Here is a 14,288-nt window from a genome sequence, read left to right as displayed (position 1 = left end):
TCAACTTGTGACGTGTGCCTTTAATCCTGATTGGAGAGATCTCGACTGCTCAATACTGTGTCCATGGTATTTATAACAACAATAAATAGTTAAGTCGCAGGTAATAATAATAAGATTAAAAGAATATAAGTAGTATAATAATAACAATAAAAATAATACTAATAAAGACAAAGTCCGAGTCTCTAGAGACTATCTCTCTTAGTTGTTATTCAATGCTGGTTATGCTAGGTTAAAATCAATTTTGGCCTGAAGCCCGGGACTGAAAGACCCGTGTGTCTCTTTTAGTCGCCTCATACGACAAGCGGTGACATGCTGTGGCAGTATTCTAATGCCCGCCAACCACACGGGTGAAGACTTAACAAACAAAATGTACACTAATTCGGGAAATTCTTTTGGCCTATGGAAATAGGGTATATAACAATGGGCTGCTTTTAACAAGGCTTATATCATTAGACACTAAGCTGAATTTATTTTTGTTTTTAAAGAGAGCAAAAAACATTAGGCTTAAGACAAAACTCAACAGAAATCATCAAAGCAAGCATTTAGACAGCTTTGAAGCCGTACAAACTGTAACCCCCCCGTTCACAATTCAATTTAATTCCTGGAAGCTGTCGCAGCCAAGTACGTATAGGATTTTCAACAGCAAAGTCATATCTGAAGGCAACATTTAACTAAAGTCGAGACATAAATCATTTATGTTATTACAGGTCATGATGCTTATGTATATATATATATATATATATATATATTTCTACTTGTACATATATTTGTGTGTACAGATGTCAGAGATATGACTAATTACGCTGAAGCAACAGACGAGCAGTTGGGAATGCAAACCGAAATAAGCCCCAAAGATGTTGCAAGCTGTGCTAATTATGCAAATACCAGTTATGTTGTGGTCCACTTAAATAATATGCCCTGCTATTTTCTGTAAATTGCTTATATTTAGTCCGTAATTAGTTGCATATATTTCAGAGATTGTTGGACTACGATTTGCATATTTATTAGATTTGTGCCGGTACAAGTTAAAAGGGGAAATGCGACTACAGTCAAATTGAATGTTAAATTGTACCAGCAAAGCAATTATAAAAAATTAAGTAATATCGCGCAGCCACAAGTCATATTCATTTCACGCTCACATTCATTCATTTGCCTAGGCTGTTAATTTGCGGACTGCAATGAAAAACTCATTAGCAAGCGGCGCTTAACACTCCACGCCCAGCTGTTGTAAGACCTTTGAGCGTGAGCCTTTGGTTGGCGCTTCCTTTGACTAATTAGTGTATCGAATTTTCCACTGCGTCACGTATGAATAATGTCTGGTCAACTGATGCCCGACAGCCGTCACTGAAATTTGATTCTCAGCGGCAGCTGTTTTCCTACTGACAGCTGTTCAATATTGCCTCAGGTCCTGCTCATTAAAGACTGACCTCCATACACAGTTCTCCAAAGTCCAAACATAAGCTCATAATTGAAAAACTTTAAGCTTCCCTTTAAACTGTTGAACATTACCAGAAGAATAATAGAGATGTTTTTCGACTCATTACAATGGTAAACCGTAAATTAAAGAAATTCCCAGATTTTTGCTACACACACGAACACATTTTCAGAATTTCTTAACAAGAATTCAAGTTCAAGTTTTACATAACAAAGCATTAAAACGCTCATAAATTTTGAGCAGCTGAAAATTATGATTAATAAAGTGCAAATGTTTAGGAAGAAAATGAGCAGCAGACGAAGCAGTCAGACAATAAAAACTAACAACGAAACAACTCTTTTCATTTGAACTTTGCTTTGTTATGTCAAAACTTTGCCGTTTGCCCTTCAATTAATATTTTGAAGTTTATTTGGTAGAAACTTGTTTGTATTTATGCTCAAACCTTTTGCAGGGACAACAGGAAATCCATTAAACTGCAAAAGTTTGGCTTAATTCACTTACTTGGCAAATTTTTTTATGACTAAAACGAGCCCTCATCCATGCGTATTCTTTAACTTCTCCACTGACTATATATTTTTTACGATGACTTTCCGTTGTTTCGACAATCTGCCAACCCCGCTGTGAAACGCTAACTGCCTCATCAAAATTTCATTTGCTGCCAGCGATGCTTGAGCAAACATCAGCACAAGCAAACATTGTAAATTATATTGAAATTTGTTAAAGTGTTTAGCTTTACGGCATGTTAGCTGCTACGTTTTAAAGCCTCGACTGAACCGGTCATGCAATAAACGTTTTGTGTACAAAAACTGTTGCATACTTCTCGGCAACGGCGCCCTTTTACGGCCCGCTGGGACCTGTGCTTGTGAACAAGCGCATTAAAGCTGAAATTGCGGTGTATGCAAATTGTGCTGCATGCTCGAGGGTGTGTTTATAATAATAGCATTCGAAAATATCCCACTAAATCCTCGTTGCCTGACTTTCTGCTTGGCTTTTCCAGCTATGCGTAATATGTGTTTAATCTGGCCACTTTACACTTGACTTGATACACATTGCTATCATTAAAATCGATTCCTTAGTTAACCACAGCCTTGCAAATACACGCATCCATCCTCCAGCCACAAAATTGCTGTGTCAATTTATTTTCTCCAAAACTTGCGCCTCCTTCCTGTTCCATAAATCCGATTTCCTCCTTTTGAGGCTTGGTCTGAACTGAATTCAGTTTGCTTTACCCAGTTGTATCCATGACCCGCTATCTGCAACAATTCCGTAACTATTCGCACAATGCGTTCCGTATGTTTTTATGGAACCTCCAACAGGAACTGCCCGGGGGAAAATTAAACAACGCCAGGCATTTGCATGTTTGCTCGTACTGAGAATTTTCAGTTGCGTGCATGAGATTTGTGGAAATGTCGCGAAAATTTGTAAAGCCACAGGAACTAAAAGGGAAATCCTTACGGTCATAAATGCGTAAAAAGGGGTTTGAGGATTAGGATTAACTTTGTGTTACCCTTTAGGACTAAGTACAGGGTATCTTTCTAGCCACACAAGCAAATTGAAGCAGATCCCAATTATGCAAAAAACTCCAAAAATGTTTCTTGGTGAAAAATACTATTTGAATAATTGTTCCAGAATTTCGTAAAAAAAAAATTAATGAGCCCTCACTGTGGTGTGTGTGTGTGTGTGTTTATGTATGGCTTGTAGAAGTTCTGAAAATTTGTACAGCTGAGAAAACTAAGAAAAAAGTATCTAAAATCATAAATTTCCAAGAACCTAAACAGGTATGCAAACAAGAGCAGCAGCAGTAGAGATTTAATCTGTGCTCAATAGTCTATTCAATTTTAAAGGGTATTTATCAGCAAGCACTTCAAGCAGAACGCTCCTTGGTGCCGCTATGCAAAGTATTTGAATAAATATTCTAGAGCGGCATATAAATGTTAAATCAATGCACATGTGGTGAGGTAACTGTTACTCAAATGTACATGAGCATGTGTGTGCTTGTGTGAGTGTGTGTGTGTAATTGAGGTGCGCGTGTGCGTGTGGGTCGGCGCGCTGGTCGAGCATTTACATAAGCTGCAGCGCCAGCGCCCAAGCGGATTAAAATACAATTCTTAAGCTTTGGCCCGAGGGGTCATCGTATAGTTTGGGGCTATGCGAGGGTTCCATAATTTTTTGCCATATTTCCATATTCGTGGGGCTGAGTTAATTGAATTTAATTAATCAGAAAGTGAAATATGGCAGCTGGCAGCAACACACGTTAAGATTAAAGTTGTGATAATTGTAAGCCCTATTTAAAATAATAATTAAGTTGGGCCAGTTCCCTGTCCACCCTCCCATCCACGCATAAGGTGTTATGTATTGAAAAATGTTACTAACTGGTAGGCAATTGGCCCACATGACTCACGGTGCTGACCATTTCAGTAGCTATTAAAGCGTCGCCATGCTTTTATTTTGCTGACGACCTTCGTTAAACAACAAAAGAAAAGTTATAGGGGGCGTGGACGCTGCCATCAGATATGAAAATTGTAATTTTCCGTGCCAATGCGATGTGTGAATACTTGTATACATATGTGAACGCATATATCTTTAAGCGTATAAGTGTGTGCTACGTATGAATATTAATACAAACACGCACACACACACACACAACTGGCATAATGTGTATGAATAAAAGTTGCCCATTGTTTGGATAAAAGGCATTTTGGTTCCGGCTCCTGGAATGTCCAGCAATGTTAGCAATTAGTATGAGTTTTTGTTATTGTTGCTTAACTATATATGAGTGTGTGCTTGTGTGCTTGTGGCATTAACTTTGATTAATCCTTTATTAAGCAGTCGCACACTCCACAGCTTAAGGCCATAACTACAGTCGTGTCCGGAATAATAGGCGCACATCCCATAAACCAACTAAAGCACTTATATATGCAGCTTTATACAATGATTTACCCATTAACTAGTTGCGCACACAAGAGAAGATGATGATGATAAATAAGTGAGCAAGACACCGGCGCACAAAAACAACTTTAGGTTACCCTGTTACCACTAAATTGTATGGTATATTTGCTAGTCATATTGTATGCATGTTAAATAAGTAAAGCGATTTTTTAGAAAATCAGTAAACTATTGTTTATCCGTATAAATTATATAAGCTTTTTCGACAAATATGCTGAGTATTCACAAAATAGGCCGACGAATCCTTCAGTCGCTCAATTATTCAAACACAGGGCGAATAGCATAAAAATCACTTATAATGCACACGAATGCGCACAAACTTGTTACATATACATATATAATGTCTGTAAGTATGACGGAAATGTGGGAGCTATTACTGTGTTAATTGTGCAATTAATTTCTAGGAGAGGAGCAAGAACGGGCACCGAATATAAGCATCTGTGATACTTGATGTGCCCGTTATTGTTGTTGTTATTCTCAGCGTTTAATCATCTTCTATAGCATGCTTTTAGGAGGCTATGAATGGGCTGTTTTCAATGTTGGCTCCTCTTATTAGGAAAATTAGCGTTGCGCACGCTCTTAACGATGTTTACTAATTAAAGTATTTGCCCCAAAAAAGGGTAGCATTGGGTTGTTTTTGTTGCAGGCCCTTTGACCGTCGAACATTAAAACAAATCACCCGACAACTGGGCGCTCGCATTGACTGGGTGTTTTTTTTTTTTATTTTTAATTTAATTAAATTGCAAGTACCAAGAACAGAGCCAAGTGAGGCAAATTTCAAAGGCGAAGAGCCCGCACATTTGTGACAAAGCAAACAGAGCATTAAAAATGTCAAGAGGGGACAAACAAGAATTTGTTCAGAGTCTGCACCAATCATGCCCATCAATTTCAGACCAATCGAGTGGGCGATGGCCCAAAAGGAAAAATCCAACAAAGCAAGAGTCCTTTCCAGTACTCATTTCAAAAAGAACACTTCTTGGAAACGTCCATATAGAGATGAATGCTTGTGCGGACGGATAACACAGCTCTTTCATGGAAGTGTTAAAGCGTATTCCGAATTCGAGTTTCTGCTCTATGTTCTTTAATGACCTGTCATGATTAATGGTGCTCGACGTTTCGCTGTCAATCTCGGACGATTCGCAGGTTGTTGTTTAATTATTTTTTTGTTCCTGCAATTTCTCAAGTGATTTCCCTCAGATGTTGAGCCCAAAAGACTTGAGACAAGCATTTAGGTTTAAAATTGTTTTATTGTCCTTGTATCAAATGTTTGCTTTTATTTTCTCCTATCTGTATGCTTCTCACCATTGATCCCCTGTTACGTTATTGTTCATTGAATTGCTGTCAATTTAAAAATAATATTTACACACAATTTCCTAACATCTTCTCGATTCTAAGCGATTTGCTACATCCACACACGTTTGCAATAAACCCACAGCAAATAATACAAGAACTGCATATAGAAAAGCTCACGATTTTCTATGGCCTGCTCTGTCTGTGTGCTTGTGGAGCAGGGGGCAAGTGCGGGGGCTGTGGCAGCTGCGTGTTTGCGACATGAGCTCATGTCGAGCATTTTCCGAGTGAAATTGTTGCTGCTGCCGACTTATTTATTATGCATAATCACTTGCGGTAATACCCTATCGAAGAGTACGCCGAACTAATTAATAAGTTTGCGGTTTGTAAAGTAGAAAAGCTGAAGGTAAAAGAAAGTTGTCAATTTTGTGGCATGCGTGGAAAAAACTTTGCCCGTACGCTGTATTCATATGTAATAACAAAGAAAGACTTAATATATATGTATTTGCTATAGCTTATAAATACATAAGTAGAAGGTTTTTCAAGATAATTTGTAGTACCTTGTCAGGCAATAATATATTGATAAGAGAAGAGTAGCTCAGTCTCGCTTCTATTGGGCTTTCAATAATGTACGCGATTTGCTGGCAGCTGCTGCGCATTTTCAACAAATTCACATATTAAATTTGATTTGAAACGCAGCTTAAATTTATGTTATTTTATTTTATTTTCTTTTTTGGCAACATTTGCTGGCAACTTTTTTGCCGCAACGAAAGATTTTTAAAATTTTATGAGGCCCGCATATTTTAAATTTGAAGCATCTGAATATTCTATGAACGCCAGACACTCTGCATATTTGACAAATTCCCAAGCCAGTTGACGAAGCCGACTTCCTGGCAGCCTAATACAGTCAGTGGCAAAAGTTGGCGCACTCTTATATGTCGCTGTCACCAACGTCGTCATAAATGTAGCCTTGCAGCAGCTACATCGTTGTCAGACTTAAAATGTCATTGCACTGCTGTCAGGACACACCTGCAAGCAGCTGCCATCAGCCAACTGCCCACCACCCACAGCTTAGTGTCTGTAAGACTGCAGCAAATAAAATAAAACGTCTCGCATCCACATAATAGCCGAGCTGTCCGAATTGCATGCATGCATGCCAAAACTGACCAAACCCCAAACCGGCAAATTTTTGGAATTCATGTTTGTTTACCTTTTTATTAACACTAAACGCTTTAAAGCGTGATGCCACAGAAATTAATTTCTGTGTAACAAATAGTGTTTTCCTAACTAGAATGACAGCCATCTAAAATAATTTGGAAGTTGTCGGCATATCCTTTAAGTAAAATAAATGGGTTTAAAGGGCCTCATGCTGTTTTGAAAGAAGACATTTGTATCCATAGACACAGACTCCATGCTTATGCTAGGATCAAAACATCTAATGCAGGGTATATATTCTAAAGAAATGCTCGACTATATAGAATTTATAATATGCACATGATTTATATGTAATAAAAAAAAAAAAGCAAAATTAGAAACTTGATAAAGATAACTGCTATAAGTTAATGTTATGTGCATGTGGTATCTTTTAGTCTATTATACCCAGTGAAACTCCCTTCCTTGTACGCGATGGGTTGGTGTACTGTCATTTACTAACCTGTTAAATCCATCCATTAAAACGGCAGCTGACAATGGCGACAGATGCTGTTGCTGTGGTGTCTGTTGGGGCCTTTGACTGGCAGCAGAGCAGCCCAGCTGCCAGCTGCCAGCTACATTTATATGTAAATACAGGTTACTAACAGCAGCCGGAACTGCTGTCTGAATATTTTGTTCAGGCAAATACAGAAGTGTTTTAAAAGTGACTGACAGGCATTTGCCGCCACAGTGGGGCAAGGGTGTTAGAAATTGCCACAAAGTACTATTTAAAATTAGAATTTCGCACGCACACACAACCAAAAAACAATTTAAAGATGCAAATTTATTTGTTATCAAAGTGTCTGACCATTTGCTGTTTATGTATTTATTTGGCCTTGCACGAAAATTGTTCACGCCACGCGTGGACAGCCTCCGCTAGGAAATGGCCAAAAGTGCGGCACGTGTAGCCGGTTGCTTTAACCAAATGCCAAACAATTTTGCCATAATTCTATAGAATTGCATTTACATGCACATGAGTTTCTACGGCGAATTACTCGAACGCAATGCTGGCCGGCGCTGTCTCAATGGATTCCGCTGGCAGCTTTTGATTGCTGGCTTTGTGATATAGCCGCAACGCATATCCATCAGCTGTTACCTGGTGGTGGTGTGTATGTGTGTGTGAGTGTGTGTGAAAGTGGAACAGCGGCAACTGCTTGACACAACTGGGTCGCCGTTTTGCTTCGCTCGCTTGTTTACAAAACTGGTTCAAGGAGACAAACAACAGCAGCTGCAACACAAAAATGTCGTACTACAAAATTGCGGCAACAATTTTGTTAAGCACACGCGCACACACCCACCCACACACACACAGGGAACATGCTTGGAATATTTTTCACACACGGTGACAACGTTTAGCGTTAAACTATTCATTAATGAGCCCCGGAAAATTGCAAAAAAAACAAGGAAAGAACTGGCTAAAACAACTCACAAGAGTTCATTTACTGTTGCTCCATTTTTTTTTGTTTTCATTTTTTCTTTTGCTGTTTTTTTTTTTTGTTTTGCAATAGATTTTTTACTTTGTGGCTGGACACCTTGGGAGAATCAGCAATAGTGGGCGTAACAAATTGAACGACTTTTTGTGCCATTGTTTGATGCCTACAATTCTTGAGCCGGGGATCACGCCCACCGCAAAAACTGGGCCACAGCGCATCCAAAATGGCAACAAGCACGCAACGCGGCGGGCGCATAGTTTTTCTTGCTGTTGTTTTCATTTTTTGTGCTTAGCGCACCTGTGCAAAATTGCTTACATTTTTTATGACGTTTTTGTGCCACATTGCGTGCTGCAGTTTGACGAAATACTATTGATATGCAATTAGGCTTTCAATTTATGTTCAGCTTTAAGTTTTTAATAGTCTGCAGCCTGCTTTGTGGGTCAACGGCGCCTGAAAGTAGGCAACCAATTGGTAGGCTCTCAAATTAAAGTAACATTTCTGCACTTATGAATGCTTTAAGCATGACTGCTATGGAAATCAGCAAGAAATGAAAATCCTGTCAGCTTAGCAACAAGCATACCTGTGCTCGGCAGCTGTTCCTTTGCTTGTGCCTTCAATCAATCAATCATTGGACACGTGCGCTTTGCATTTGCTGGGCATATGCCTGAAAGGCCAGCTTCTGAGTCGAATAAATATTTCACTTAAGCTCAGGCCAAATGCAAATGGTGAACCACAATAATAAAAAAGCAAACAAACCACAAAAGTGCCTTTACATAAATGTATGCCGTCTCATACATGCATCAATACATCTATTATATGTAGCGGTGTGTTTGTATGTGTGCTGCTCAGCCGCCAACAAAGCCTGAATAATTTAGGCGCAAAATGCGTATACGCAGCATTGCCTGAAGCAGAGATTTCAAGGTTACAATTTGACTTTTTACCAGGCTTTGCTTTTAGCTATTGTGTCAATTCCCTGTATTAGTATCGTGTTGACAACAGTTTGTTTAATTTGACTAATGTACTTTGCCTTGTGCACCACTTCAAAAGGAAACCGTTGTAATCAATTTACTGGAACACTTTAGCCATGCCATATCATTTCCATAAACGTCAACATTTTTAATTACTTAAACGCTAAACAGTTTAACGAGTTGTTGTTCTTCATTGAAAACTGTTTTATCACTTTTTGCATTCTCTTGCTGACAGCAATTAACACATTTATCGGCAGTAACTAAATAGTTTAGTTTAGTTTACAATATATGGAAAAACTTGCAAAACATTTAAAAGCACTTTCAAGTCTTTCTATCAAGCAACACTTGCTTCTTGGTAATCATTTATCAAATACGCCAAATATCCGTACGCATTTCTCAAGGCAACCACATTTTATGCCATTTTCTGCAAGCATTCAATCGAATAATAACCACTCCCTCGAATCGACGCATTTTGAAGTGCATGCCACACGGGCTGCTGCACAAAGACGCTGCTGCAGGAACTGAGCTGTCAAATTCTTTGCCACAAAAATAGCATATAATACAGAAAATTCTCAGCTATGAATGCCAATAAACAGTTTTTGACGCCATAATAAAAATCGAATAAAAATAAATAGATTGCTCTTGTCGAGAGTAGCCGACTAGGGAATATACTGATGCCAACAAAATTTAAGATACTTGTTCTGTATTTACTATTCTAGAAGCAACAAGGCAAAGTTAGTGATTCAAAATCTTAAAATCTAAGAGATTTGCTGAAGAAACAGATTTGTGATATTAACATTTATCGAATTCTTCGAAATGGGACAAGTTATTGATTATCGCGCGGATTGGGAGGACCAACGTTCAAATTCTTAAGCTTCTAGCTCTTATAGGTTCTGAAATCGACGAAAACATAAATAAATAATTTGACTCGAATTTTAATGCTGACCAATTGTATATATACTTTATGGTGTCAGAGATGCTTTCTTCTGCCTTTTACATACTTTGGATATGACTATAATTCCCTTTCATCTATTTTCAATAAGTGCAGGGTATAAAAAGGAGGAATGTAGGATCTGAAAATTTTATTGTTTTCAAGGGCAGCCAAAATATAGCAACTTTTTTAATATTTCTTTGCCCTTGCATCTGACTTACTATAGCTTACATAAGGGCTCTTCATTGACATTGGAATACTCAATCTTTGTCAAAACATGGACATGCGGACATGGTTTAACTTTCTATGCGTCTACATTTTTTTAGAGTAGTATTTTTTCTTAAAAGTTTCACTTCTTTACATATATATAAACAAATTCCTCTGATTCCTTTGCATCCCTTTTTATAGTATCTATTAAGAATGTCCAGAAAAATCTTACTTCTAGCGAATATTATCTGCAGCGACACGTGCCCCCAGAGTTTTAGACGAATCATTCCAGCCAAATCACAATGTCAGCTGCTGCTATTTACTTATTCTGGATAGGCATACAATTTAACTTTCCATAGCCACGGAGCTGTCTCAATTTAAAGCTCCCAGCTGGCTAAGGCTCTGCTGCGAAGTTTACTAAAAACATTACAAAATAATGAATCATTGATGAGACGACAGAAATTTGTGCGCTTCGCCAAGGATCAATCAAAGCTTGGCCATGGAATCCAGTGGGGTATTTTCTCACATAGGGCTGCCAAAATTGGAGGCCTGCTAATTAGGCGCCAATTTTTATTGGTAGTTGTGGAAGCCAATTTGCATTTTTACACTTGCTGCTGCTCCTCTGGGCAATTATGTTAATTTTTTTTTGGCCAGCTGGCGCACATTTTACGAATTACCAAACAACCAAAAATTCAGAGCCAAGTACTCACTGGACTGCGAGTGGGGCCGCCTCCTAGTTGTGGCCTTCGTGTATTTAATTCAGCAAAATTTGCTAAAATTGCATTTTAAATTCGCTGCCAGCAGCTGGCAGATTGGTTTGGCTGCCGGCCATCAAGAAATTAACACACACTCTGCAATATTCAAATTAAAATTTTACGTTAACCGAAACTATGTAACGTTTCCAGAGTTTTGTTATGAATTTCCGACCTAAACAAAGAATCAAGATTAATCAATTGTCAGTTTACAAAAAAACACGTTGTAGTTCTCGGAAGACTTAAAAATATACCCAGAAAATCACATATACATATAGTTTAGAAAGCCATTTGAAAAGTGCACCTTACTTTGTCTGAAAGTTCGTTAGTACGCAAATTGTTGGCCAGTGTTAAATATTAATTAACATTCTAATGAGACTCACACATACACAAATATGCCCTACGTTCTACTTATGCAAATGCCCAGCAACAATAAAATTTGGTTAGGCATTCGAAAGTCATATTCCAAAAGCCAGATTAAATAGTTGTTGTCAGTTAGTTCAGCCTGCAGAATATGACCCAAATACTTGCAGTTCTTTGTACGTGACCATAACCAGACCACAAACAACGCAGCAAAGTGATACCAAATGAAAGTGCCTGTGTATGTGTGTGTGTGAGCTTCTAATTGCAATCCTTGTGGTTCCTGCTAGTGCTGCCAGAATCCTCTGCATGTGTTGAAGCATTTTGATTAGTTTTTCGCATATATCCGGGCAACGCCTTTTGACCCTGTATTGCTCCTTTCATTTTTATCGTGTGAAAGTTTATTGACACTCTGGTAAGCACTTGAGAGCCACAAAGAGAGAGAGAGAGAGAGAGAGAGAGAGAGAGAGCAATAGAGATTGTGTGTGTGTGAAAAATTAGTTTTTCAAAAAAACTGGAAATTGGATTTGCTTGCATTCGCCGCATGAACCACAAAAAAGTCAATGGCAACAGCATAATATATATCGAGAAGTGCATATCATCTTGTCATTCATGCATTTTCAATGGCATTTGGGTCGCAAGTTTAGCTGAACAGAGAGCTTTCGATATCAGACATACATAAATAACAGAGAAAGAGAGAGAGAATGAGTGAAAGATCATGAATGGGCGCTAAATATAGACCGCACAGCAAACATTTACTGCTAATTTACCAAATATACATAAAAGTTTAAAGTTCACATATGTCATGTTGGAAGAAATACCGTGAAATAGCTAATTTGTCAACTGTTTGTTGTAATGGAATTATATTGGATGAAAATAGAATTCAAGCCAGCTTTAGCATATTAATTTAATTAATGTATACTTTTAGTATATACTATATGTATATCAGGTGGTTGCCAATTTTCTCTTAATTTAAACTTGAAAAAGCATGTGCTAATTAAGCTGCTGGGGAGAAAAATAAAAGGTGCCAATTATCCCAAATTATAGCAAAAACAAATGCCCCCCCCCCCCCCTTTCTTAAAGCTGACTGCGTTTTAGCAATCGATAAGCGCAAAATAAATTTACCCTAACAAATTTATGTTAAACATCTGCTAAATCTCGTGTTTTTTAAACGTTTTGGCCTTTTGCTTGCCAATTTGAGGCAATTTATTTTGCTAAGCTATTGGTTTTTCATACAACTTGATGGGGTCAAAGTAAAAATCAAGCACCTTTGGGCAGCTGCGTGCAGTCAGAAAGGCTTTGCGATTTGATTAAAAGGGGGTCCGCTGAAATAGCTGAAGTAAAGCCATATATCATATCTAATAGCAACAATTACTAATAAAAACGATGTCATTAGCAGCTACGAATTGGGTCATCAGTTGTTTGTTGTTGCTTTGGCTGGCCTTATGAGGGTTGGTTTTTGTGGTAGCTGTCTCTTTGCTCGCAGCTGAAAAATGGAAAGTCGCACTTTGATTATAACCACAATTAATCAACGTCCTTTGCTAAGCCAAGTTTTCACTTATTTTACTATTTTATGCTAATAGTGAAAAATGAATTTAACTTTTGCCGTGCCAAAAACACGGGACTGTCATTCGCTGAAAAAACGCTACTGCGTATAATTATATGCAGCTTAAAATTGGTTTTTAGCAATTATATAGATAACGTCTCATATAAAAACGAAACAATATATTAATCTAGCTTAAATGGCAAACTACAGTCCTTTACAGATATTACTTACTTGCCTACTGCTCTTCAGTCTAGCTACGTATATTGCATTTAAATAAATCTCACATTATGCTAGAGTTACATTAAATTATTACTATATTTCTTATTTAAGACGTTAGTTTTTTTGTTATATAAAGATACTTAGCATAAGATGCTTACTGACAACCAAGGCTCACCAATTTTGAGGATAACTCAAAGGCATTTCGATTGGCTCTTCCTTAGCCCAAGCTATAATTTAATGTTTGTATTACATACGCTTTGCACTTAGTAACTAATAAACTATGTCAAGTATCACTTAGAGAAACTTATGCACCATCAAACTGTTAAAAAGACCACACAGCCGAAATTTGGCGGAGCGTTGCACACGCGAGGGGCTCGATTCGTGCATGCAACGCTGGCCAAAATTGGCAATGGGTGTTTAACAAATTGTGATTGGTCTTACCAGCTAGATAATATTCAAATACATGTGTAAAGAGTGCGGTTGTTGTTGTTGTTTTCGTTGCATGACCGTGGTTGCCTTATTCACAGCCACAGCGCATCGATGGCTTCTTCCATGTCATCGGTTGCCGAGCGAGCTAGTCGCTGCGGTTGCGACTTCCTCATTACGGCCTGCTGTTCGCTGACAACTACCGCCTTTGCCTCCATCTCGCTACCGCTGAGCAGCACCATCAGCAGCACGCTGCCGCGTCTGCTGTGTGACTCCCGCGGCAGCTGCTCCTGCTCCTGATGCTGATGCTGCGGCTGCGGCTCCTTGTTTCGCAACTTGCGCAGCCAGTCACTGGCAGGCCAGATGCATTTGCCGCCTACGCTGCAACGTCGACGATGTCCCTCCCTTGCTGTGCGTTCCCCCCCTGCTAGCCGTCTGCTTCTGCTACTGCTGCTGCTGTTGTGTAGTTTATTGTTTGTGACAGTGTCGTTTGGCTGCAGCATTTCAACCACGCAGATGTCATCAGTAGCGCCAATTTCGTTGGCGCATCCATCAGCATCAGGCGCTGTTTCAGTCATTGCCGC

The 14,288-nt window shown here is 38.7% G+C and overlaps 1 protein-coding gene and 1 long non-coding RNA gene across 2 annotated transcripts; one reads left to right on the top strand and one right to left on the bottom strand.

Moving 5' to 3' along the window:
- Positions 1 to 4,568: 4,568 nt before the first annotated feature.
- On the top strand, positions 4,569 to 5,747 carry LOC116650609 (uncharacterized). Its single transcript, XR_004303616.2, has 3 exons — positions 4,569 to 4,727; positions 4,786 to 5,524; positions 5,579 to 5,747. It is a non-coding gene; the product is annotated as an uncharacterized lncRNA (long non-coding RNA).
- A 7,586-nt stretch (positions 5,748 to 13,333) lies between these two features.
- LOC6624118 (uncharacterized) lies at positions 13,334 to 14,282 on the bottom strand. The gene has a single exon (XM_002047378.4). It carries the CDS (start codon positions 14,280 to 14,282, stop codon positions 13,800 to 13,802), a length of 483 nt encoding a protein of 160 aa, XP_002047414.1. The 3' UTR covers positions 13,334 to 13,799.
- Between the last annotated feature and the right edge of the window lie 6 nt (positions 14,283 to 14,288).

This window comes from Drosophila virilis, chromosome 3 (assembly GCF_030788295.1).
Source record: "Drosophila virilis strain 15010-1051.87 chromosome 3, Dvir_AGI_RSII-ME, whole genome shotgun sequence".
Taxonomy (NCBI): Eukaryota; Metazoa; Arthropoda; class Insecta; order Diptera; family Drosophilidae; genus Drosophila; species Drosophila virilis.
Note: the sequence above shows the minus strand (reverse complement) of the source record. Positions and strands in the feature narration are given on the sequence as shown.